Source organism: Lagenorhynchus albirostris, chromosome 16, assembly GCF_949774975.1.
Source record: "Lagenorhynchus albirostris chromosome 16, mLagAlb1.1, whole genome shotgun sequence".
In the NCBI taxonomy this organism is placed as follows: Eukaryota; Metazoa; Chordata; class Mammalia; order Artiodactyla; family Delphinidae; genus Lagenorhynchus; species Lagenorhynchus albirostris.
Window position 1 is genome coordinate 39,333,293 of NC_083110.1, and position 24,863 is coordinate 39,358,155.

The window sequence follows — 24,863 nt, forward strand, 5'->3', positions numbered from 1 at the left end:
AACAAGACAGGTACCTTCCAGGTGGGCCCACGGCTAGGTGATGACGTGAGGTCTGTCTGAGAAGGGCATGGTGCTGGCTCTCTACAAGGGCTTTCCCAGGGTCACCTGCCTCTCCCTCAGCTGCCTCCTGTGCTGACACACTCATCCCTGGACACTAGCAGTGGCCTCCCAATGCTGGCCAGGTGTTCCTCGGTCTCCCTGTTAGCTGCCCTTTAGCCCACGCACAGCGGCAAAGTCAATCCTTCAAAGCAGAAGCCAGACTCTTGCACCCTTGTTCAAATCCTGCAGTGTCTGTCCATCCCCTTCAGAGGGAAACCCAGTGTCCATGCCAAACCCACTGACTTCTCCCCACCTGGGCCAGTCATATGGGCCCCTGGCTGTCCCCTGCCCAGCAGACTCTTGCCACAGTGGCTTTGCACGTGCTGCCCCTCCCCTGGGAACACACGACCCTCGTTTGTTCAGCTCTCTGCTCCATGTCCCCTCTTAGAGAGGACCCTCCTGACCCCTTGACCACAGCGCAGCTGGCCTTTTCCTTGCAGCTGTAATCAGTACCCAACATCACAGCACCCATCCACTGAGTACTTAATTCTTTCCCTCACTAACAGCTCAGCTCTAGGACGCAATGATTCGTTCACTGCTTATGTCCTATGTACCTAGAACAGTCACTGGTGCACAGGAGTACTAATTAGATACCTGGGGAACAAAGAAACAAACCAGTTATCATTTGAAAGCACATCTGGGAAGCAGCAAGACCAGGACCCTGCAGGCTGCCCCTGGTTCCAGAAGAAGGTGGGCACATCCCAACTCCCAGCAGGCCCAGGGAGCCTGGCCTTAGCCGCCTCCAGGCTAAGCCCTGCATCGCTGTGTCTGGCAGGGTCCCTCACAGGTGCAGGCCCAAAGCTCTGCAAGAGCGAGCACCGGGCCAGAGTGTCCTGGGGTTGCAGGGTACTAGTGTAAGGTGTAGTGGGGAGCACTTCTAGGCGGAGGTGGCAGACCCTAGGGTTGCTTGTGGGAGCCCAGTGGAGCCCTCTGCCTCTCCCAGTGGCCACCCCACCCCTGCCCTGCAGAGTAAACATTCCCAGAATGTCCCACAGGCACAAAGCCTTGCTCCAAGCTGGGCCAGGCCCCGCCCGCCAAGCTGTTTTCCTCTGAGAGCCTTCCTGAGAACTGCTATTTTTGGCCCGTGTGACGGTAACTGATTGCTGGTGGAAAGGTATAAAAGCAGCTGCCAGGCCCCGAGGTTCGCCAGACAGCTCAGGGAGGGTTCTGCTCTGGACAGTGGCACATCGTACAGGGGCCGTAGCACATCTTCCTCGTCGTCCCCCTCCCAGCAATCTGACGCCGGACACAGGGCTCCAACTACTGGACCCCGATCCCTCTGCTCTGAGCTTCCTGGGGGCTTTCTGTGGACTTCCTTGCTCATCCAGCTCCCCTGCTACCCCCAGACCTCCTCAGCTACAGGTAAGAGACAGCAACTGCCCTCTGGTTTGAGGTAAAACAAAAAGGCGTTGGGTATCTTTGAGGCAGTTCTCAGCCTGGGACGCGCACAGCCTCACTGCGGGTTAGAGACCAGGATGCAGCTAACTGCTGTAACAACAGCTGCGGAGGGCTTTATATTCATAATGGAATTTCCCATGAGGTGTCATTCCATAAGCTTTTCCCAACGCCCCTGAGAGGTGTATTTTTAACCCCATTTTATGGATGAGTAAGTGGAAGCTTGGAGAGGTGACTTTGCCAAAGAACTCCGGGTCAGGAACTGCTAAGTTTGGTTTTAAACCCAGGTTTCCTCTGACTCCAGTCCGTGAGGCTGGGTTCTCTGATTTGTACAGGTTCCTGAACAACAGTAATGATAGAATCTTAAGTAACGTTAGCAGGAAGAGCCCAGGAGTTCAAGCCTGGTCTTGGATCTGCAGACTTTAAACTGCTCTCAGACATGTGATTCACCCAGGCAGCCTCAGGTGGGGAGGGGACACAGGAAGGGTGTCAGGATGGCACACTAGTCCCTCACCCCAGTCCTCTGTCAACCAACAGGTTGCTGCTTCCTTGTGGCCGGCAGCCATGAGGTCCCGGCTTTTGCTTTCCGTGGCCCACCTGCCCACAATTCGGGAGACCTTGGAGGAGGTGCTGCCCAGTGGGCCTGGAGAGGACCCCCCCGCCTCCCCTAGCCTGGATGACTACGTGAAGTCCATCTGTCAGCTGGCGCAGCCCACCTCAGTGCCGGATGAGGCTGCAGCCAGGGTCCGACCCAGTAGACCCTACCGGCCAGCCCGTTCCCGTGAGAAGAGCTGCACCACTGGGTCCCTACAGGACATCACCACCCGCTTCAGTGGCCAGCAGCCCACACTGCCCGGGGCCAGCACTGTGGACCCTCTGGACTGGCTCTTTGGGGAGTCTCAGGAAAATCGGCCAAGTGGGAGGGACATGCCAAGGAGGACTGGATCCTCTGCTGACCCCTGGGCTTCATGCAGACAGACAGACAGAGGCAAGGCCCGGGGGGCCCCCAGAGGGAGGGTGAGTGATGTCAGGGCTCCAGGGCACTCTCTGCTGAGACTGCAGAGGGACTGGTGCCAGTGCTCCCAGGCTTCTGGGCAACCTGGCCAGGATGCAGTTTCCCCAACAAGCCCCCGTCCCAGCAGCGTCCTTAGAACTCTCTATTTGCACCTCCCCGTGATCCATGAACTCTGACCCCTCCCCAATAAAGACTTCTGCAAATCACATACAGGTCTGCATCACCTCTCCACCCTCTCCCTACCCCCACCCCAGGTGGGCACCGCCCCTGGCAGGTCTCTGGGAGGGAACAGAGCCTCTGCAGAGAGGCTTCCTGCTTTGGCAACTCATAGTGAGACCCCTGCTCCAAATAAGAGCCTATCTCGCATGATGTGGCAATCGATACGCATCCCGTCTGCACTACTCCTAACTGGCTGATCACCTCGGGCAAGTTATTTTAACATCTCTTCCTTGGTTTTCTCACAGGTAAAATGGGGGTAATTAATGGGACCTGCCTCCTAGGTTGTGCTGATGAGTAAATGGGCTAAAACGCGCATACATCCTGGGGTGCATGTTACAAGCCCACACATGGAGTACCTGTTGTTTACGTGGCTGCCTCACAGGTGGGGAAATGAGTAGGTGGGGGGAGAGGAGAAGCAAAGGCCTCAGCCCTGGTGGTTTCAGAGCCAGGCCCTGGGCACTCTCAAGTCAGCCCCGTGGCTCCCGACACCCCTGCTCCCCCAAGAGGCCCATGAGCAAACCGGGGGTCTCAGCAAATGCACCTGCTGTGTTTTGGGGGACTTGTCACTGGGCCACCCGCGGGTACCTCAGTGGCTCCACCTCACAGGTCCTGTTGTGTCGTGGGGAGCGTTTTCCCCACGCTGACGGCCAAGACAGAACCTGCACCAGCTAAGCCTGCAGGGCACCAAACAACTGGACCAGGTGGCCCTGTCCCCGCCCGTCCCCACCCTTACCTGCCTCCACCCAGGGGCCACTTATCCGTGGGGCAAAGTGCAGGGTGTTGTCCAGGTGCCCTGCTCTCGGGCAAGTTCAGGGGCCAGGGCCTCACTCCACATGTCCATGGGTCCCCCACAGCCCTGGGTCCCTACATCCTGGCAAATCCCAGTTCCCAGGGGCATCTGGCAAGCAAGGAGGTGAGGGTGAGGGATAGGGGAGGGGGCAGATTGCTTTCCTCAGGGAGACAGGTGAGGCATCAGAGAACTCAAAGAGACAGGCTTAAGACCCATTGCCCTGTTCTCTTGGGCAAGGCCAGAGCTGGCTGCCCTGGTCAGCGTGGGAGGGACAGAGGAGAGGAGGAGGATGCAGCTAGGGCCATGGGCAAGCTCATGGCCAGGTTCAGCTTCCCCCACCTCCTTGCCCTGTGGACTAGCAAACTACTTTGCCTTCCATTTCTCTCTCTCCCTCCCTCCCTCCATCCCTCCCTTCCCCCCTTTTTCCTTTCTTTCTTTCTTTCTGACTTTAAAATATTTTAAAAATTGCTTTGGACATTTACAATATTTATCTGTCCTTTTTTTTTTTTTTTTTTTTTTTTTTTGTGGTACGCGGGCCTCTCCCTGCTGTGGCCTCTCCCGTTGCGGAGCACAGGCTCCGGACGTGCAGGCTCAGCGGCCATGGCTCACGGGCCCAGCCGCTCCGTGGCACGTGAGATCTTCCCGGACTGGGGCACGAACCCGTGTCCCCTGCATCGGCAGGCGGACTCTCAACCACTGTGCCACCAGGGAAGCCCTGACCTCTTTTATGTGTTTTGTGGGGAGGCAAAATGTAAACCGTGAATTTAAAAGAAAAAGTTTCAGACAAGCAGTTTACTTAGTTTCCTGATCTGTAAAATGGGGACAGCAACGCCTGTCCTTCATACCCTACAGTGGTTGGGGAAACAGTACAAATGAACTTGGAGATGGAGTTATAAGCACTGTATACAAATTTTCCAACTGTCACAACCGCTGTGTCTCTGGTTGACTCAAACCTCTGGGTCCCTGACTTTCTCCAGCAAATATGTGTGGGGCAGGCTTTGGTCAGAACGTCCTAAGGAGGTGGTGAGGAGGGCTGACCTGCTGAGCGGGTGCCTGGCTGGTGACTGGACGGGTCAGGCTTACTGCGCCAGCCTCATAGCAAAGCGGTGTGAAACTAGGATGACGCTGGCTAATCCCCCCAAGCTCAGAAATCACACTGCTGCATTTGGGGAGATCAGATAGGGCCAAGGAGATTCCTGGGCTCTGGGCTCCTCTGCTAATACCCCCGACGTAAAAGAAGCTAATGGCACCTTCAGAAGTTGCCAAAAAAAAAAAAAAAAAAAAAGATGAATAAAGGGCTGGGGGAAGGGGCTTCTGGCAGTGACCCAAGCTCCTGAGGACAGAACAGCCGAACATAAAGTCCTCATGGTGGGGCCCTATGGAGCAGTCTCATTCTCCTCCCACCCACCACTGAGACAGGGAAGGGACACAAATGCCCCTCCCGCCTGGAGAGACAGACTGGAAAGCACTCAGGAACCCCCAGGGAATACATCCACGGGCCTAGCACTCACCAGGAACCGGTGGTCTGTCTGTCAACCCTGTCATTCCTGCCTTCAGGCCTTAGAAGAAGAGGGATCATTATAAGAGGAAAGGGCACCCCTGGCGGAGGGAAGGTCCTTCCCTTTCTTGCACTTGTGCAGGGGGCCAGGGGCTGAGGTCTTACACTGGGTGTAGTGTGCGCTCACGCCACCAGGGGGAGCTCTGAGCCTACTCAGAGCGGAGCGCGGGGCGGGGTGGGAGGCTGGCTTTGGCAGCGGCCACACACCACACACCAGGACACCAGGGCCCTACTGCCTCCAGCTCACACAGTCAGCAGTGATATATTTGCCCACTGGCATTTCCGGGGTGGTCCATTATTCTGTAGAGGCACCAACCAGCCTGGTTAAAATGCTTTGCTCTCTTCAAAAGGCACAATTGCTCCCAGTTGATCACACTTTTCATTGTAAAACAAGCAAAACGATCCCAAAGGCAAGGTTTACAATGAAGGAAGCTACTGCTCCGGCCTCCTGAGCGGGAATCCTTTGTTCCTAGTTCTGTAGAAGCTGGCGGAAAGTTCACAGGGAAATGCCTGGCCCAGGGTGTGGCCCCTGCCAGTGACACATTTCATCTCTCTGAGTTCTGTGGGCCCCAGATGAGACAGTGGACAAGAAAGTGCCCCAAACTGTAGCAGCCAGGCTGAGGGTGCTCCGGGGCAGGCCCAGAGACAACAAGCTGGGTGGGAGGGTCTCTTGCAGAGCCCCTTGCGGCGCTGGGAGGGCATACCCGAGGCTGAGCTCCCCACGCTTAGCTTGGGGATCGAGCTTGGGGGGGCAGGGGTGACAAACCGCTTTCCGAGTCCCTGAGTCCTGGTGAGTCCTACTCAGTCAAGACCTCCACAGACCTCCAGAGCTTAACGCTGGCGATGGTATCGCTGTATTATACACTTCTCTGCTCAGGCCTTGGAGCCACGCCAGAGCCTCTGACTTCCTTCAGGGTCATCTTGGGCCAGAGACTCTAAGAGTCTCAGTTTCTTTGTTTGGAAAATGGTCACTCCTCCCTCACAATGCCCTTGTACTACAATAAATACAACAGAGGCAAAGCTCCTCTGGTCTGCCCTGCCCTCAGCGTCTGCAGTGCCGGGAGAGCCCAGTCTCGGGTGGCCCGGCAGCAAGTTCTAGGAACTATGAGTCTCTGAGGCCCAGAAGGTCCCAGGTCAGCAACCTGAGGAACTGCAGAGCCCCGGACGCTGGGTGGTGGGTGAGTCACCCAGAGATGTCGTGCCCCAGGACCCAGTCACGCATTTCAGCATTAGAACTCCCGACTCCCAAGCCGGTAGCCTGTCTCTATGGTGGCGGTCACCTCCCAAAGACACACACTCCCTCAGGCAGGCACACCTTGGCTGTTAAAGCTGCAGAAGGTTCCTGAAAGGTACTTTCCGGCTCCAATGAGATCAGGTCAGACCCTCACACCTTCTTTAGGGTTAGGAATATGAAAATCCCTGCCTGTGGGATGTTAAGTTCCTGCCTTTGGGGCCAGCAGGAGCGCCTCTTCCCCACTGCAGGGTCCTATACTACTCCATGTGGACTGTCCCATCACACAAACAGGTCTGGGGCTTCCCTGTCCCTCTCCCCACTCAGCTGTTCCAACAGAGGGGATTGTTTTGGGGAATCCCAAGTGCCAAGATCAAGCTCTTAGACTGGCTGTTCTCAGACTTGGCCTTCATCAGAATCCCCTGGAGGACTTGTCAAAACACAGCTGGAAGGGTGAAGAGTTTCTGATTCAGCAGGCCTGCGGGAAGGAGGGTGATAAGAATTTGCAGTTCTAACCAGTTCCCCGGTGATGCGGAAGCTGCTGGTGTGGGGACCACATGTTGAGAACCATCATGATCTTAGAGCAATCCCTGGATGGCCCAGAGCTGAGGAACAGGGTCCAGTCAGAAGACCGCACCCCATGCCTTCAGCACAAGAACTGAAGTGGGCCCAACTCCTCACTTAGCAGCACAGATCAAAACTGCCCAGCACGCTGGGGCTCAGGACTCATCCCAACTTGCTCCAGGCCTGCATCTGCTGGTTAGTTATCTAATACCTATGCACAGGTACCGCCCCATGCCTAGCCGAGGGGATGCAGGACTAGTAGGGCACTTGGCCCAGGTCTAGGGGCTTATCACTCAAGTAAGAAAAGAGACAGCAAAAGCAGAGATAGCAGGATGCTAGGATGAGAGCCCTGCGGGCAGCAGTAAGGAGCTGGGCCAGGGCGGGCTGCTGAGACAGGCGTCAGAGGCTGCTCTGCAGAGGAGTGCGAACACAGAAGCATGCAGAAATTCTGAGGGGTGGGGAACAAGTTGTCAGGGCTGGTCCCAAGGCCCCACGCAGGGTGGGTGGGTCAAGGGGAGGCAGAGTGTGAGGTCTGTGTCATTCCAGGTTGTCACAGGCAGCCTAGCACTGCCTGAGCCAGGAGCTAGCAGCCTCCCTCCCGTCCAGGCTCCTGAACTGTGTGACCCTGGCCTGGCCTGGCTGATGGAGGTCACCTCCCTGACACTGACTGGCTATCCCCCTGCTGCCCAGAGCTGCCTGCACCTCGGGGCTCACCCTCTGTTCTAGTAATTACAGAAGGGGATGTGTGGTTGTTTGAAGAACTAATGGAAGCGAGATTAGTGAGCAGAGTGGCTTCCGCCTGCATGAAGTCTCTGTGGGTTGCCGGGGCTTGAACTATCCGTTCCCATGTTCAACAACAGAAGGGGAACTCAGAGGCCACTGGCCCTTGCCAGACACTGATGGACTAGAGAAAATTCCAAGAGTCAACCCGATCTCAACCGTGGAAACCTCCCAAAATAAAGCCTAATCACGATCACGAAAAGACACCCCATTTTGGCTTTTCAAATGCCCCAGTATCCCGACCAGGGCTCCCATGTGAAAGATTTGGAAGTTCTAGATGGTGGGTGGCAAGACCAGGCCTTCACCTGACCTGCCCGGTGAGCAGCTCCCCGAGCCTGGGCCCTGCTGGCCACTCCCTGGAGTCCAGCTGGTGCCCACGTGCTTGTATTTGGCTTGTTTTGCTTAGGCCACACGGTGCTTCGAGGTTTGGGAATTCCACATGAAATTCCAGATACCTAGCTTCCTTTGAAAAATCAGGAAGGGTCTGGGTGTACCAAGCCCACATCCCTGCACAGCTGCCCTGGGTTTGATCTGACCCGTGCTCTCCAGTGTCCTCCACTCCCCACGCCCACCCTGCCTCTCAAGTGCGGACCTTCCTGGCCCTGTAAGCATCTTCTGGGGAGCTCTCCTCTATCGCAAGGCTTTCCTGTTGGTTGACAAGCACAGAGAGGCTGCTTTCACTCCTGCATTGCCCCGTGAACTTGGGCAAGCCAGGTCCTTGTGCTGAGTTCCTCATCTATGCTGGGATGAGCAGAGGAAGCACTGGACCGTGCGGTCTCAAAGATTTCAGACTCCAATGTCCCGGCCTTCATGAAGACAAAAGTCCCAGGTGGAAGGAGAAGGCGTACAAGGGGATTTCCATCGGCTCTGCATTCTCACGGGGATGGTCCGACCCTCAGTACCCCTTGCAGGGATCTCAAAGGAGATAACCTGGTCCCCAACTCAGGGGATGGGTGACCTTACAATTTATTATCCAAACTGGACACTCAGAATGAAGGAAATGGTCTTTAGCATTACCCTTGATTAACAGGTATAAAGCAGCACTATTTTTGGCAAGCCAGGATAAATGGTGACCCTATGAAAAAGAAGAGAAATGGGCCTTACCTCTCTGTGTCTCAGCTGAAAGCTTCTGCCCTCATGGTAGCAGTTGTAGGTCTTCAGCAGGCTTAAGAGCTCTGACCTAAAAAAGGTAAAGACACACATATGCTCTTGGAATGTGGTGGGGCCTTGGATAAGGCATCTGGCTTCGCTGGGCTCAGTTTCCTCATTTGTAAAATGGGCATAATGTACACATTTTGCCAACAACATATAATCCATTGAGAGACTAGACTTTGCCATCAGACACACACCCTTTGGTCTTCTAAGGAGTTTCGCAGATCAGCGCTCCTGGAAAGCCCGGGGTGGGGCTGCGAAGGAAGCAAAACTCACAGAGGGGTCCAGGTCAGAACTCACAGAGGGGCCCACGCTATTGTACTTCTAGGGTGTTTGCACAATTTCACTATTATAGATAAGAGTTCCTGGCAATCTCCCTGTACCTTACTTCTGAGTCACCTTCTCAGAATAAGTCACTTGGGCTTGGATAATTGGCATTTTAAAGGCTTCCTTTTTCTCCCCATATTTCTTCCTACAAGGGTCTGGGGTGGCTGCTATGAAGGTACCACCAGGGTGCCTCTTCCCCATCCTGACTTCCGGGACGTGTGATCATGGGATGAAGGTGACAGCCCCTGAGACTAAGATCCTGAAGGCCCTAGGATGGCTACTCTGTCCAAATGCTGTCTCCCCAGGATAAAGGGAAAGCCACAGCTTGTGCCTTGGCCGAGGTGTGGCAGAGAGAAAACGAGGACAGCTCCCTGTACCCAAGCTGGGCTCTGCAGGGCAGTGCAGTCCAACAGACATGCAATGCAAGCTACACACATCATTTTAAATCTTCTAGTAGCTATACTACCAAGGAAAATAAAACAGGGGAAATTAGTTTTAATAACATTTTATTGAATCCAGTGTATCTAAAATATTATCATGTCAACGTGAAATCTATGTAAAAATTATTAATGAGATTCTGCTCGTTATTTTATTTTGTAAGAAATGTTCGTTAGCTGGAGCATCTTTTATATTCACTACATCTCTCCAGCCACAGGTCCCGTGCTCGGCAGCCACATGTAGTTGGTGGCTCCCCTACTGGACAGAGATGCTCTTGAACCTCTCAGGTACTGCTTTCACCCACACTCGAGCAACCCAGGGCCTGGATGAGAAAAACACGCTCTGGTGCTCTGTTGTGCAGCCCTGTGTGATGTGGGGTGATGGTAACTGACAAGGGCACCCATTTACAACTTAATGGCATTAACAATGCAGGATTCAATACTGCATGTTCACTGTGCTTATAAGTGTGCAAACGCCGAATATAAAATTGTTAGGATACGTACATGTATAACATCTAAATCAAGTATGGTTGTTATTATGACTTTTTTCAAAATGATATTTAATATTGTTACATTGTTCTTATTATCGGATTTAAATAAGGAAAATGATGGTGTGGGAGCACTGTCTGTTTTCTCAGGGTCTTTAGTAGGAGGACCCCAGCGGGCAGGTCCTCAGCAAAAGCTAGTCCATTTCAAGGAGGCTTGCTTTGTCTTCAGAATGGCAGATAGGAGCTACCCAAATTTAGAAAATACTTGGACTCAGGACTTGAAAAGCAAGATAAAATGAAAAAATACACTTTTCTTTAGTTCAGCAATGAACTTGGAAAAGTATCCCAAACAGTTTTTTATGATGAGACCAGGAGTCTCATCATAAACAAAATAAAATAAATAAAAATAAGCTGAGAAAAATATACCTTTTTAATAAAAACTCAAAACTAGTTTTGAGGTTTTTTTTTTTTTCCTGAACTGTTTAATGCAATAAGATGTTAGTATTGCTCTAGTTTTTATATAAATTAAACGCCATCTCTGCAGGTTCACAGCAGGCACTGTCACGCTTTCCTGCTTTTGTCTGCCCAGGGAGGCGGGGGTCAGAATCATGCCTTGATCCTTGATCTCCAAAGCACTTCAAAAAGAAGTGCTCTCATCACTGTCCCTGGGGCAGGCGCATCACTGTATCTACAAAAAGTGCCCAGAATTCCTCCACCCACAGGCTGCCCATGGCAGGGGAGTGGCCACGGGGGAAAGGCAGGCATGGAGACCCCTCTTTGCTCACAATGGCTTACTTCAGAATGGACTTGCTGTCGCTGATGGGCACGTGAGAACTGGGTGGACAATCTTCCTTCATCTTCTGTTGTTGTCTGCAGACTCGGAAGTTACCTGCTGGTAGACAAAGGAGGGCCCACAGACACCTAAGCTGGGAGGAGTGATGGCCAGTGTGGCGCCGGAGCCTTGGTGCAGAGGCTGCAGCTTCTGCCTCACCTCCCACCTCCCCACCCTCTCACGTGCCCACGCCCCAACCTCTACCTCACTCCCACCCCATCCCCGCCCCCAGGTACAGGACCAGACCTAGAGGACTTCATGGGACCCCACACCCACACGCGTCAGCCCTGGCAGGGCAAGGTCAGAACCGCCCTATCAGCCCCCTTCCCAAAACCTATTCATGAGCCCCAGGAATCAATCAATCGCCTCAGTATTTCAGATTATATGCTTTTTGTCTTGATGGACACCCTGAATGATGGGTTCTACCTTGATTGCTCCCTCAAACCTCTAAGTCACCCCTGGCCTTTCTCCTCTGTTTCCACGGAGCCTGAGGTGGTCCCCCCATCACTGCCTTTGGAGTCAACACACCTGGACCAGCTCTCCTAGTGACGGGCTAATCGGTACCATGTTCACTACATGCTGGAGACTGTTGAGCATATTCTATGGATTATCTTGTTTATTCCTTACAACACCATTATGAGGTAAGTACCATCCTATTCCCATTTCACGGATGAGAAAACAGGGACAGAAGTTAAGTACTTGGCCCAAGATTCCCAGTGAGTAAATGGCGAAGTCACCAAACACAAGCATCTAGACTCCAGATGCCGGTCTCTTAGCCCCTTCTCTATACTGAAATCGGACAGTAACTTAAACCCCCAGACCCTTCATTTTCTCATCTGTACGATGGAGTAACCTCTATCCTATAGGATTGTTCGTGGACTCACCCATGAAACTGTCTCTATCTCTTCTCATTCACAACCTGGAAACGTTTGTGGTGCTTCCCAAGCCCTCCTGGGTTTCTTTCACAGAAAGAAGTCCACTAGATCCACCAGAGCTTTCTCTACCCTGCTGGCATCCTCCGTATAGATTCTTCTCTCCGTCTCTGCGTTATTCTGGCCGAGCACTCTCTTATCAAGGCCCACTATGTGTCGGGCACTGAGCCCCAGCTTCACACACATGCATACTCTAACCTTGACCCTGCCTCTCCCCGCCCTTCTCCCAAGTTGCAGCTAGTAATCTGAGGGGTTTAGTTACCCTGGGAGGTGGCACGGACAGGGCACACAGTGTGTCTTTCACACCATGGAGCTTGCTTGGCTCCTTCACAAAAAACCCCCAACATCTGTTCACACAAACCTGGCTCAATCGTGTCTTCCTGACCTGTGTGTGCCTGTGCTACTGGGGGTGGGCGGGAGGTGGTCAAGGTCAGGTCCAACTGCCGTGTTATCGGTGACCTCAGAGCAGAGCCCGTCGCGGCGGAGGGGCGCTGACTCTGACTAGCCCAGCACGCTCTTGCCTGCTGGCTTGATCCACCCACAAACAAGACGTACCAGCCTTCTTGTGGCCACATCAGCCCTGAATGAGCATCTGACGCTGGAGACAGGGGACACACGGCTGGCGTAGAGAAGGGGAATGGTTTGAGAGAGGTGGGCTTCCCAGTGACATCAGAATCATCCCCTAAATTCCTCCCCTCTGCCTGAGTCTACAGGGAGGCAAACTGTGGCCTGCAGAGAGGGCAGGCCCCCGGCTGTGGCCAGCAGCCAACCCTACCTCTGTAGGGCACAGGGCATTGGCACCGTGGGGGCCTGGAGCTGGGGACTCCCAGCTGCCTTCTTCTTGGCCTATTTCAAAATAGGGTTTCGGTTCCTCAGCACCTCAGATACCCTGTGGAAAAAGTGATCTGCCAGGCTCCCTCTCTGGGTCCTTCCTCAAATGCTTCCAATGCAGAAGCTGGCTTCAGCCCAGGGCAAGGCTGGGTTTCTCCGTCAACACCGTTTCTGTGGGTCCATGACACAACTGTCTTGCTTTAAGGCAGCTCATAACGGGAAGGGCTGGATTTACCCAGAAATAACAAGAGATGGTTTTTTCTCTTGCCTTCCTCTGTAGCCAGCTTCTCTTCCACTCCCCCCACGTCCTGCTCTGAGCTCCACAGTTCCCCTAATGGGCTCTATGATTTTTCTCTTGCCTTCCTCTGTAGCCAGCTTCTCTTCCACTCCCCCCACGTCCTGCTCTGAGCTCCACAGTTCCCCTAATGGGCTCTATGATTTTTCTCTTGCCTTCCTCTGTAGCCAGCTTCTCTTCCACTCCCCCCACGTCCTGCTCCGAGCTCCACAGTTCCCCTAATGGGCTCTATGCTTTTTGTCCCCTTTGGGCTTTTACAGCCATTCTCTGCTCAGAACCCAGCGTCGTCCTCGTCCTACACCCTAAACCGTCGCTTGCCAGGCAGCCCGTGCCGGAGCAGACCCCTTCTGCAGCAGTAGCAGCAACAGCTCCTCTCTGGCCTAGTTCCTGCTCTCGGCTCTCCCCTGCAGGGCCGGCCTCTTGTTTGGACTCTCCCAGGAGAGGAGGAGGGTGGTGTGGCTGGGATGTTGCTTTTCTGCCTCACCACTTGTTTCCAGCACGGAGTGCAAGCCTGGGACGCTGCAGGAGGTCCACAAATGGCTGTTAAATCATTGGACGAATACAGAAAGCCTCATGGGGTCCCCCAAAGTCAACTTTCGAGAGTTGTGCATACACAGCTGGAATAAATCATGCAAAAGTCTCCAGGGGCCGGGGAAGTGACTCAGCTGAGGGACACTGGTCAGGGCACTTGGGGACACATTCCTCTTCCAGAGGGGCAGATCTTCTGGTGTTTCACGAGAAGCCAGACATCTGGATTTTTATGGGCTACATTTTACTGTTTAAAGTTGGGTGACTGTGGTAGAGACAATTACTGCCCCTGGAATGATCACATGATAGCTCCCGTTCCCCAGCCCCCTGCAGCTATGGGGCCATGTGACTAGCTCTGCAAACAGAAGTGTTGTTGTCACTCTCAGGCCAGGGCATCTGAGCCAATGCATGACCCTGCGGCTCTCCTGTTCCCTGTCGTGGTGACCCAGAAAGCCACATGTCCCAGTAAGTACAGCTTCCTGATGGTCAGCCTGGGTCCCAGAGTGCTTCTGCGGTTGCCTCTGCCAACCTACAACGAATGTGGACTGGGAAAGAGAAATAAACCTCTGCTGTGTTTCAGGGATTTGTTACTGCAGCATAACCTAGGCTATCCTGACTGATTCGGTAAAGAATAAAGTTAAAATGAATATATACATGTATGTATATGTGTGTGTGTGTGTATGTGTGTGTATAACTGCTGACGCATGACATGACTCCATTTATGAACACTGTATTTCTCCCAAAGCATGTGGGGAATATGCCCATTTTGCTCTATTTAGAAGGGACACTTACAAGGGGAATTCTCTATATCAAGCAGTGATTAGTTATTAATAGAAGATGCTTCTTAAAGTGCTTTGGGCTGGGAGCTGCGAAAGACCCGTGTAGCTTCAGTTGCATGCTTTTTCCTCTCTGGGCCTTGATTTTCCCATCTGTACAATGAGAATATCGATCTCCAATGAGTTAGAAATTTTCTCAACTGTAGAACTCTTTGTTCAAATGTAACAGTTATGCAAATCAGATTAAAGGGGCTGCTCTGGTTGAAGGTGAGGTGCGTGGCGGGGAGCCCCATCCGCGGCTTTGCCTAGGGCTTTTGATAATACTGTGCTGAGTAACACAGGAGAGGCTCCCTGCAACGGCCTTCTGGAAGGCTTTGCCCTCAAGAGCCTGCTTATTTAAAGGACACAACCAAGGAGCCGAGTGTCTTCAGCTGGAGTTGGGTGACATCAGCTGGGGGAGGTAGCTCAGAGGGAATCAGGAGGAAAGTGCAGAAGCGTCCTGGATTGCAGAGAGCAAAGTGAAAGGAGAAGGTGGCTCGTAGGGTAAACAGCTTATGTGGCAGGGACAGAGAATGGGGTACACCATCCCAGGTGAGGGAAGGAGATAGGTGAACAAGGCTGGGGGAAGGCAACGAACTGAGGGTTCTTTCAAATTGCCGGGCGGGGTGTGAGCCTTATGGGGGGGGGAGAACTTTGCTCTGTAGAAAAACAATCTCTTCTTTGAGAGAACCACATACTGCTGTGTCCTCTGACATCCGTCATGTGCGTGGCCCGAAGCCAGTCTCATGGTCTCTGGTTCTCACATGTCCCATCCCCCCACCCCAACTCGGCAACACCTCCATCTCCTTGTGTTCCAGACCTGAGCTCTGGGGTCACTCTCAGAATTCCTCTCCCAATGCCAGCACTGCATTTGCGCCTCCTTTACCCGACTGGAGGTAGAGGAGGTTTTCATTGATTTTGATACTCCCAGTGTCTTGTCCGGTTCTCAAGTGAGCTGCATGTGTACCTGAGAGGCATCCTGGGGGTAACCTGAACGAGAGAGCTTTGAGGGACAGCGGGCACACAGACCCCGGGAAGAAAGCCAGCTGAGATTTCTCTCCATTTGGAACGTGTTCCTGAAACCGCCCGTTAAACACTCACCGTCCTCATGCATTGGGCAGGACTTAAATGAATCTCCAGTGGAGCGTTTTTCTACCTTTTAAAAAAGGACAATCTTATCTTTAAATAAAGCCCTAGGAGAAGCTTAACACACAAACGGATTAAAGCGGGGCTGCTCTGGTTGAAGCAGGAGTCGGGGAGAGGATGGGCTGGCCCACCACCCAGGCGCAGGCTGCAAAGCACAGAGTGACAGGTGCAGCTGCGCAGGCCAAGCCCTGTGGCTCTCGGGAGTCCAGCCTTCCTTGTCCCAGCCTGCTCCCCTCCCCCAGGCCCCAGGGCACAGAGCTCAGGCCTCCACACTTGCTTCCCTGGCTGGAGGAGGCTCTGTCCCCAACCCGAGGACTCAGGCTGCGCCAGGGCTCCCTGTCCCCCGGAGGAGGGGCCCCAGGGCAGCAAGCCAGCCCTGGTTACCTGTCCCAGTGAACAGGCAGTGGATTGTTTTCGCTTTCCACTTCAGCAGCTGCTCTGCCAGCCGTGAGGAGGGGCTGCTGAGGACAGTGGGCCCGCTGCCTGCCCTCGCTTTGTCCCTGGCCTTTGGTCTGGGACAAAGGACAATGAAGCCTTTAAAGCTGCGGCCCATCTTTCCTCTTCTGGGGTCATGGAGCTGCTGATTATGGGAGCAGGCAGCTCTGCGGCTCCTCAGGCCATCACTACAGCCCACTTCCTACCGTCTAACGGCAGAAGGAGAAAAAGAAAGCTAACGCAGTGGCGTTTTCATGAAGCTGCATCCACTGCGTTCAAAAGCCTTTTATTTCAAGACGACGTGCTGCCTACTTATTAGTCCTACGATGCCCTCTCTTTCATAAAAGAGTGGCAATGATAGATGGTTGTTGTTGTTCTAACTCGGCAAAGTGGAAAATGTATCGGCATCCAAATTAAAACGTTCTGAGGATGTCTGTGAAATCTGAGTGCTTGGTAACCTCTGTTCTAACATCTTATAAAATTATGACTCTGAAGTTCTTCTTTAGGCAGGATTAAAATCAAATATGTAAAGACCGTGACATGGCGAGTCCAAGAAAGAGGACGGAGCACGTGGGGGCACAGCTGGGAGCCTCTCAGCCCAGGCTGCTCAGACCAGAAGGAGGTCGGAGGTTCCTAGGGAAAGGGCAGTTGCTGGTGACACTGCCATGCATTCCTGTGAAGGCTGAGTCCCCTCCTCTGCAGTCCGTGGCTGCACCTTTCAAATGCCAGCCAGGGCCAGCAGGAAGGTGGCGCAGAAAACAATGAACCTTTAAATGGGCCCTCCCTAGCTAGCACCTGTTAACCGGCAAATGGCAGGAGGTTGGCCAGGGAAGAAGCTGTAGTGCCTGCTAGTACCAGCTGCCTCTGAGAGGGGGTCTGGCCAGACACAGGCCACCCCTTGGCAATGTATTTTTGCCGAGAAAGCCAGCTGTTGGGATGCGGGTGGCGGGCAGGGACGCAGCAGCTGCAGCTTCCATCCCCTTCCACACTGCTGTCCTTGCCCTTCCTCGCTCCTCTACCTTCACCCCCTGGGCTTGGCCACACCCTCCCTGCCCCAGCCTTGGTGGCTGGAAGCCCAGGGGGACGTTGTGCACAGTCCAGCTGGAGTCGAGGGAGAGCAGGAACGGCAGCTGCAGAGCCACCCGTTACCTCCACTTGCCGCCTTCCCCTTGGTCTACCCCCTGACCCCAGCTCACCTTTACTGTGTCGTCCCCACCCTCGAGGTCCTGGGCTTCCACCAACACTCTCCCTGAGCCTATCCCAGCACCAGGCCCCCTGACACCATTGCTCTTCCTCTGAAGAGCCCGGGCCTCTGCATCCAGGCAGGTTGGCCCTCCTCACAGCTTTCTGACAGTCGCCACCTAGAGGCAGTGCTGCAACCAGACCCCTGCAGCCGGGTCTCTGGCTTCTGCCCTCGTTTTCAAGGCCTGGCTCCCTGGGGCAAGAAAGCATTTCCCATCCTACTGCTTCCCCTTACATACATATTCCCTGGCCCCGCGGGATTCTCCCTCCCCAGACTGAGCTTAGCTCTTGCCTATGGAAGAAGAGATCTAGGAAAAAAGGAATCCTCTCAGCTATGCTTTTTGGGCCAAACAGGTACTCAGAATGACCACTGGTTACTATCCCAATGGAGCCAGAGGTGCCGGCCCTCCGAGTGCCCAGTGCCAGCTGCTGCAGGGCTGCACTGGGTGCACAAAATCGCTGCCCCCCCTCGTCCCCCACGTCCTCTCATCCCCCCAGCCAGCGCTACCCACTGCACCAGACCTGTGCGCTGCACGCAGCTGCTGGAGGTGGTTTCCTGTGAGACGCGGTTCGGCTCAGAATATTCTGGGTCATGGAGCCCTCTGGAGTCTCCTGAAAGCTTAACACACTGTCTCCAGAAACATGCCCGTGTGCGCACACATACACACACTGAATTTGCACACATACACACACTGAATTTGCACACCATTGCAGAAGGATCAGTAAGCCCCTGCTCATGTGCTCCCGGACCTGCAGGTCCCAGGTTAAGAACTTCTACTGAAATGTGCCACAGCAAGGGAGAGGAGGCAAAGGGGCATACTAGAGAGAAGTCTGGGTATGAGCTTCGCTGGGGTATCAGCTTGGCACATGACTTCAATGTGTTGTGACATCTCTCGGGCCTCAGTTTAGCCAGGATTGCACTGGCAGCTGGACCAGAGCGTCTTTAGGTCTCTTCCTAGCTCTTTGGCTATGGGGCTGTATGACACCCTCGACTCCACCCCCCAAGGTCAGGCAAGGCAAGGGAAGGGGGTTCCAAATCTCTCTAAGCAGTGCATCCTGGGGAAGGAGGTCAGACAGCCAGAAAAGGAGACTGAGCAAACTGCAAGTTCCCCTTTAACAAGAGTGACAAAACTGCAGAAGCTTCGGGAAGTGCAGCCACTTCCTAGTTGATTTTGATTTACTTTAAAACAACTTGAAAATATTTTCTTCAGTGCACTCTGTGAGAGAATAACCACCAGCCTTTGCAAGGATCTGGGTTTAAAGCTCTGCTCTGGGATTCTTTAGCTGTGTGACCTTAGGCAAGTCCCTTTTCCCTCTCTGAACCTCAGGTTCCTCATGAGCTGAATCACTAACTGCTGGGAAGGTGAATGAGGAAACAGGTGAGATGGGCCTCATATGGGGTTCACCCATGATAAACAGAAGTTCCCAGTAGAGGTCATAGTGGGAGTCAGGGTCTCCAGAGAGACAGTGAGGCTCTGGAGATGGGAACCTGGGACACAGATAGGATGACAGTCCTCAGCAGGAGCATCTGTGAGCCACAACATCTGGCTGAGTTCACTCTCAAAACCAAGATCAAGTCCAGAGTGCTTTCTGGTAATCAGAGTCTCCCCTTTGAGCCTTTGCATTTACAGGAACTGAGCTATAACACACGCCTGGGTTCTGTTCATGTTCTGTTGTCATGGGTCATTGTCCAGCTGACCCTCACCCGGGGGGACCCTGGACTTCACTCTATTCTCAACCTCCAGGCCACTTGCTGGAGTCTCATGGTGGAAATATGGTCCCACCTCCCGGCTTTCACACTGACACTTTAATCTGTGGCCTCAATCTCACTTTCCCTGTAAAGTCTCAAAGCACAGGCACTACACACAGAGGGAATAATGACAAAAACTAATGAAAACGTACCGACAGTGTTGAAACACACCCCATCACAACTTCTTAGCCAGCAATTTTGTGACCTAGGTTTAAGGAATTCATCTTCTCTTCTCTCCCTTCCCCTTCCTGTCCTCTCCCTCCCCAGTACACCCCCTGCCCCCCACCCAGCACCTCCCACCCTGCTGGCAGCAGCTCAGGAATTACTCAGGGGAGCGGGGGTGGGGGGGCAGGCAGATTGGCATTTTAGCTGTAGTTAATATTTACTCATGGCTTCTGGCAACAAATCTTGATTGTGCCGTGAGCAGTTAAACTAGATAGAAGCCAGTGAGGATCCTGCCTGCAAGTGCAAGCACATGGCTTTGGAGTCCAACCTGCTTGGGCTAAAATTCCAGAATCCCAGCCCTCACCTGTTGTGACCCTATTTAATTCCTCTGTGAAGTGGGATTACTCACAGCTCTCTTTTCAGTGTTTCAAGAAAACACTGGCACTGGCCTGGCACTGATCCTGGTGTGAGAGAAGGCCCTCACTCCCCCAGGCCAGATGAATAAAAACAAAGGCATCTGTCTGGAGTGGGAAGTGCAGGACACAGTCAGGAGCACGGGGGTGAGCAGAGTGGCTGGCAGGGTGAGCTCTGAAGTCAGTGGGTGAAATGAATGAGACCTGGCATAACAAGCCCTGGGTTAAAATGCTGACTCCACCACTGACTCATCTGGGTAAAACTGGACAATTCCATAACTCTTAAAGCCTCAGTTTTCTCATCTGAAAATGGGGATAATGAAAGTATCAAGGCTGTGAGAAGTAGGTGGCATACTGTGCTAAAGCTCTTAGCACAGGTCTGGGAACAAGGCAAATCCTCTATAAATAGCAATTGTGAGGCCCTGCTTCTGCTATTATCTTGGTGCTCATGGTCTTCTATCCATGAAATCTGAGAACAGTGCCAGAGGCACTTCGAGCCTCTCCCCCCAATTCTGAGATCAATGCTTCTAGGATACTGGCCAAGATGAGAGTCAAGGTGGGCAAAGATGTAGCCTGCTGCCGCGCACACACCTGCTGTGCTCAGGTTTTAGCCTCTAAAGTGCCCTCTCCTTGAAGGAGGTGCCTGGCGCAGTGCTCACTCTCAGCCTTGGGCCCGAGGCCCGCAATACGCCAGGCTGGCAGAGGGAGGGGACTTTGCACGCGGCAGCCAAGGGCACCAGTGCCCAGACTCCGGAGCCCCTGGCTGGGAAGGTCCTGGGCTCGGGCGGTGGGCGGAGGTCGGAGCTCCGTGGACGCCCCGAACTCTCTCGCCCGTGCATCACTCACCGTCCACTCATCGCGCTGTCCAGAAGCCGCTGCTGGTGCCTTGCCCTCGCAGTCACCGGAGACGCATCCGCAGTGCCTACTGCTCCGGGGCTTGGAGCGTCAGGCCCGCCCCTCCCCGCCCCTCGCCCCGCGCCGGCCAATGGCGTCACGTCACCTTGTGCGGCCAGCCCAGCCCCAGGCACCGCCGGGAGGGTCCGCTCCAGGCGGTGTCTGAGAGGCCTCGGGGAAGGTTTGGGGCGTCTGCTTTGCGGGGTGTCCCCGGACTACACAGAGGGCGCCTGGAGACTCGCGGAGGAAGCAGCCCCGACTCGGTCGGGAGGGTCCGGTATGCAAACCAAGGACAGGGAACTTGGGGGAAAGGACAACCTTGGGTTTCCAACAAAGGTCGCAGTGCGGGCCCCGCAAGTACTAGTGTGCCTGTCACGAAAGAGGAGGTTATCAGTAGAACCTGAGCGATGTTAGTTTTTGCTCAAGGGCCACCTGTGTGCCGTCTGGCTGTTTGCTTGCTGTGGCCTCTCAGAGCTCCACTCGATTTAAGAAGCCAGACCCTGGACTTGCCTGATGGCGCAGTGGTTAAGAGTCTGCCTGCCAATGCGGGGGACACGGGTCCAATCCCTGGTCGGGGAAGATCCCACAGGCGGCGGAGCAGCTACTGAGCCCGTGTGCCACAATCCATGAACCCTAGAACCCGTGCGTGGCAACAAGAGAAGCCACTGCAATGAGAAGCCCGCGCACCACAAAGAAGAGTAGCCCCCGCTCGCCGCAACTAGAGAAAGGCCCCGCACAGCAAGGAAGACCCAATGCAGTCATAAACAAACAAACGAACAAACAAATAATAAATAAATAATAAAATCAAATCTCATTTGTAAAAAAAAAAAAAAAGAAATCAGATCCTCTGATGATTAAGTGGAGATAAGCTTCTCTGCCGGTTACTGCCTGCTGGAGGAGGATTTGCCTGTGCAGAGGCAGAGGGGACAGAAGGGCACAGGCCTTTTGGGGAACTTAGAGCAGTTCAGTGATTCTGGGGTGTGGGGTGACAGGGAAGGGGAAGGGGCTGATGGAAACAATTGCAATTTCTGTTTTGTGTCGCTATCCCAGTACTGACCTCGGGACTTCCCCTTCCCTCCCCCAACGTGAATCATTTTACTTTCGTTCAGTCTGTGGTTCCTAATCTTTTTACAGTCACATGGCCATTTTAGAATCAGATATGGACCTCTTAGAAAAAGGCAGGTGCCCACATAGGCAAAACTCAGCCTGGGATTTGAGTCTTTGAGCCCCTGGACCCGACTTGAGAGAGGCTGGGCTAATCGTTGTTGTTAGGGTTGCTGGATTGGGGGTAAAGAGATTGGTCTCTACCATCTACTTCCTGCATGACCTTGCCATGTTGCAATCGCTCTGGCCTCAGTTTCCCTACCTGTAAAAATGAAGGCGCTAAAGATGACCAGGCCAGGTAGGGATCTTTCAGCTCTGCCTTGACATGAATTCGTGAAGAGTGGCCCAACCTCTGCCAGCTCAGGGCATCCCAGTGGCTGGGGACCTCCACTCCTGCATAGCCCAAAGGTCTGATCCGCAAAGCTGAGGACAAAAATTGGGTGCTTCACAAAGTTGTTTTTTTTTTTTTTTTAACAGTAAGTAAAATTCAACATAGCCCTCAACCTCTGAGCATTCATTCATGCCCAGTAGGATAAGTAGACATACCACCCAGGTAGGATACAATTTCCCTGGCGCCCTCCAGCACCTGAGAGTGTGGGTGAAGCTGATGCTCTCATCAGGGCCAGGACTAGCCTGGAGTGACGATTGGCTTTGAGGAAGCAACCTGATGTGTCCTGCACGCCCACTGTGTGTCAGGCACTCCGCTAGGTGCTTTGCAGCAGGGATCCCACACAATCCCCTCAACGTTCCTGGGGAGTTGGGTGTTACTACCCGCATTTCACATGGACCATGAGTGTCCATCGTCAAGTACCTTCAGAAGGAGAATCACCTTTTCCTTCAGTATTCAATGGAACTGTATTTGACCCGCAGCTCACTTATGGTGGGTGTTGTGTATACGGTTAGTGGCCAGCCCAGTACCCATTCCCTTCTTTGGAAAAAAGAAAGAGAGAAAGGAAAGAAAAGAAAGGAAAGTTGATGCAGCCACTATGGAGAACAGTATGGAGGTTCCTCAAAAAACTAAAAGTAGAGTTGCCACGTGATCCAGTAATTTGGAGAAAACTAGAATTCGAAAAGATACATGAATCCAATGTTCATAGCAGCACTATTTACAATAGCCAAGACATGGAAACAACCTAAATGTCCATTGACAGATGAATGGATAAAGAAGATGTGGTAAATATATACAATGGAATATTACTCAGCCATTAAAGAAGAATGAACTAATGCCATTTGTAGCTACATGGATGGACCTAGAGATTATCATACTAAGTGATGTAAGTCAGAAAGAGAAAGACAAATACCATATGATATCACTGACATGTGAAATCTAAAATATGACACAAATGAACTTATCTACGAAACAGAAACAGACTCACAGACATAGAGAACAGACTTGTGGCTACCAAGGGGAAGGGGGCATAGGGGAGGGATGGACTGGGAGTTTGGGATTAGCAGATGTAAACTATTATATAGAGGATGGATAAACAACAGGGTCCTATTGTATAGCACAGGGAACTATATTCAATATCCTGTGATAAACCATAATGGAATAGAATATGAAAAAGAATACATATATATATATATGTAACTGAATCACTTTGCTGTACACCAGAAACTAACACAACATTGTGAATCAACAATACTTAAAAAAAAAAAGTTGAGAGGGAGACAGAGAGAGAGACAGAGAGGGAGAGAGCAAGGGTGAGCAACTTGTTTGGAGCAGCAATGTGCCACTCCCTGGTGAAGGATCATGACAACTTGTATTTTTCATACTGTACTTACAACCCAACAGTGTATCATGAAATTAAGTTAGTAGGTGATTTGACTAGTATTTAAAAAAAATAGAAAATATCAGTGTATAGCACACATAGTAAATGTAAGTTGTGTCTTGTGAAACTTTTGTTTGCACTATGTTTCATTTATGTGTATTAGGCTGCGATATAAAATGTTTCTCACTGTGGGCCACAGTCAAAAGAGGTTGAAAGCTAGTGTCTAAGTCAGTCTTGACAATCTTTTTCATGGCTTTCTCAGCTTCCTTTGAAGCTATAAGTGGTCACATGACCCAATTCTGGGCCAAGAGATAGGGAAAAGTGTGCTGTGGGAGAGTGAAGACAACATTTGCTTTCCTGATAGAAGGATCAGATAGATACCCCCTTTCCCTGCCTTTCTGTCTCAAATGTGGAAAATGTGCAATGTCTGGAGCATTGGCAGCCATTTTGAGGTTATGATACAACATGTCCACATACTAAAGCTAGGGGAGCACAAAGATAAAAGAAGTCTGGGTCTTTTTTAACATCATGGAGTTGCTGCATAACGCCTTCACTGCCTACTCTAGACTTCCTGCCATGGAGAAAAATAAACCACTATTGGTTTAAGCCAGAGGTTGGTTAAGTCTTTTCTGTAAAGGACCAGATAGCAAATATTTTAGGCTTTGTGGGTTAAGTGCTCTGTGCTGCAGCTCTGCTGTTGTGGTTCGAAAGCATCCATAGATAACAAGCAAATCAAAGGGCATGGCTGAGGTTCCAATAAAACTATTAACAAAACAGGATAGGCCACCTGTGTCACATGGGCTATAGTTTGCTAACTTTCACTTTTCCTAGATGATCTTACCCCTTTTATTGCCTCTCTGACCTCATCTCCTCCCACTTCCCCTCCCTTTCTTTGTTCTGACCACACTCGTCTTCCCACATATCAGGCCCACTCCCACCTCATGGCCTTTGAACATGCTATTCCCCCAGCCTGGAAAGCTTTCCCCTCAAACATCTGCATGGACTCCCTCCTTCATCTCCTTCAGGTTTAACACAAATTGCTTTTCTCTGAGGTCTTCCCTGGCCCACTATCTACAATGCCCATCTCTGGCCCATGAATACTATTTTCTGGCGCACTGTGTATTTCATATCTTTTATCATGAGCTCCTTGATGGAAGGAGATTATATCTGTTTCCTTAGATATTGACTCTGCCTGGAATGTCAAGGTGTTTAATCAACATTTGGTGTAGGACTGATTTTTTTTTTTCCTTTCTGCAAGATTCAGGTAAGAAAACAGACTTGGGGAGGCTCATTACCCCATCCAAGGGGACATGGAATCTGGGTGTGCCCCCTGCTGGCCCTGGTGGTCATGATTGTGCCACCAGAGAATGAGAGTAGAACGATATCTACCTCTATGGGAAGATCAGGCCTCAGGGAAGCTGGGGCCACAGAATTTTCTGCAAGACTACTTCCCCCAGGGCATCACCCCAATAAAGGGGGCCTTTGGGAGTCCATTAAGGGAATAGAGCATTTATCCTGTTATCTTGGGCAGTCTCATTTTTTATAGCATTCCTGCATCAGAAAGTCTGTAGAAAAGTTATTATTTTGTGAACAGGCCAGACTGACTTGTAAGATCCATAAAAAGCCAAATGGGGGCGCTCACGAGCCAACATCTTTA

General features: G+C 52.3%; 2 protein-coding genes across 4 annotated transcripts in view; one reads left to right on the forward strand and one right to left on the reverse strand.

Moving 5' to 3' along the window:
- RASSF4 (Ras association domain family member 4) overlaps positions 1 to 20,379 on the reverse strand; it is a 34,366-nt gene extending 13,987 nt beyond the window's left edge. For 2 of the 3 annotated variants that reach the window (XM_060127081.1, XM_060127078.1), the window contains exons 1-3: positions 20,286 to 20,379; positions 10,851 to 10,944; positions 8,756 to 8,831 (exon numbers count right to left, since the gene is read on the reverse strand). In XM_060127081.1, coding sequence (XP_059983064.1) covers positions 8,756 to 8,831; positions 10,851 to 10,912 — 138 coding nt within the window. In that variant the 5' untranslated portion in view covers positions 10,913 to 10,944; positions 20,286 to 20,379. Of the gene's footprint in view, positions 1 to 8,755; positions 8,832 to 10,850; positions 10,948 to 20,285 lie in introns of all 3 variants that reach the window. The other variant, XM_060127079.1, reaches the window with a different exon arrangement.
- Positions 1,235 to 2,713, forward strand: DEPP1 (DEPP autophagy regulator 1). The gene is made up of 2 exons (XM_060127082.1): positions 1,235 to 1,461; positions 2,032 to 2,713. The coding sequence occupies exon 2, from the start codon at positions 2,059 to 2,061 to the stop codon at positions 2,683 to 2,685; it is 627 nt and encodes a 208-aa protein (XP_059983065.1). The 5' UTR covers positions 1,235 to 1,461; positions 2,032 to 2,058; the 3' UTR covers positions 2,686 to 2,713.
- Positions 20,380 to 24,863: the final 4,484 nt, after the last annotated feature.

Excerpts from the sequence above, each read along its gene's own strand:
- DEPP1 (XM_060127082.1), top strand. The coding sequence starts at position 2,059 with ATGAGGTCCCGGCTTTTGCTTTCCGTGGCCCACCTGCCCACAATTCGG.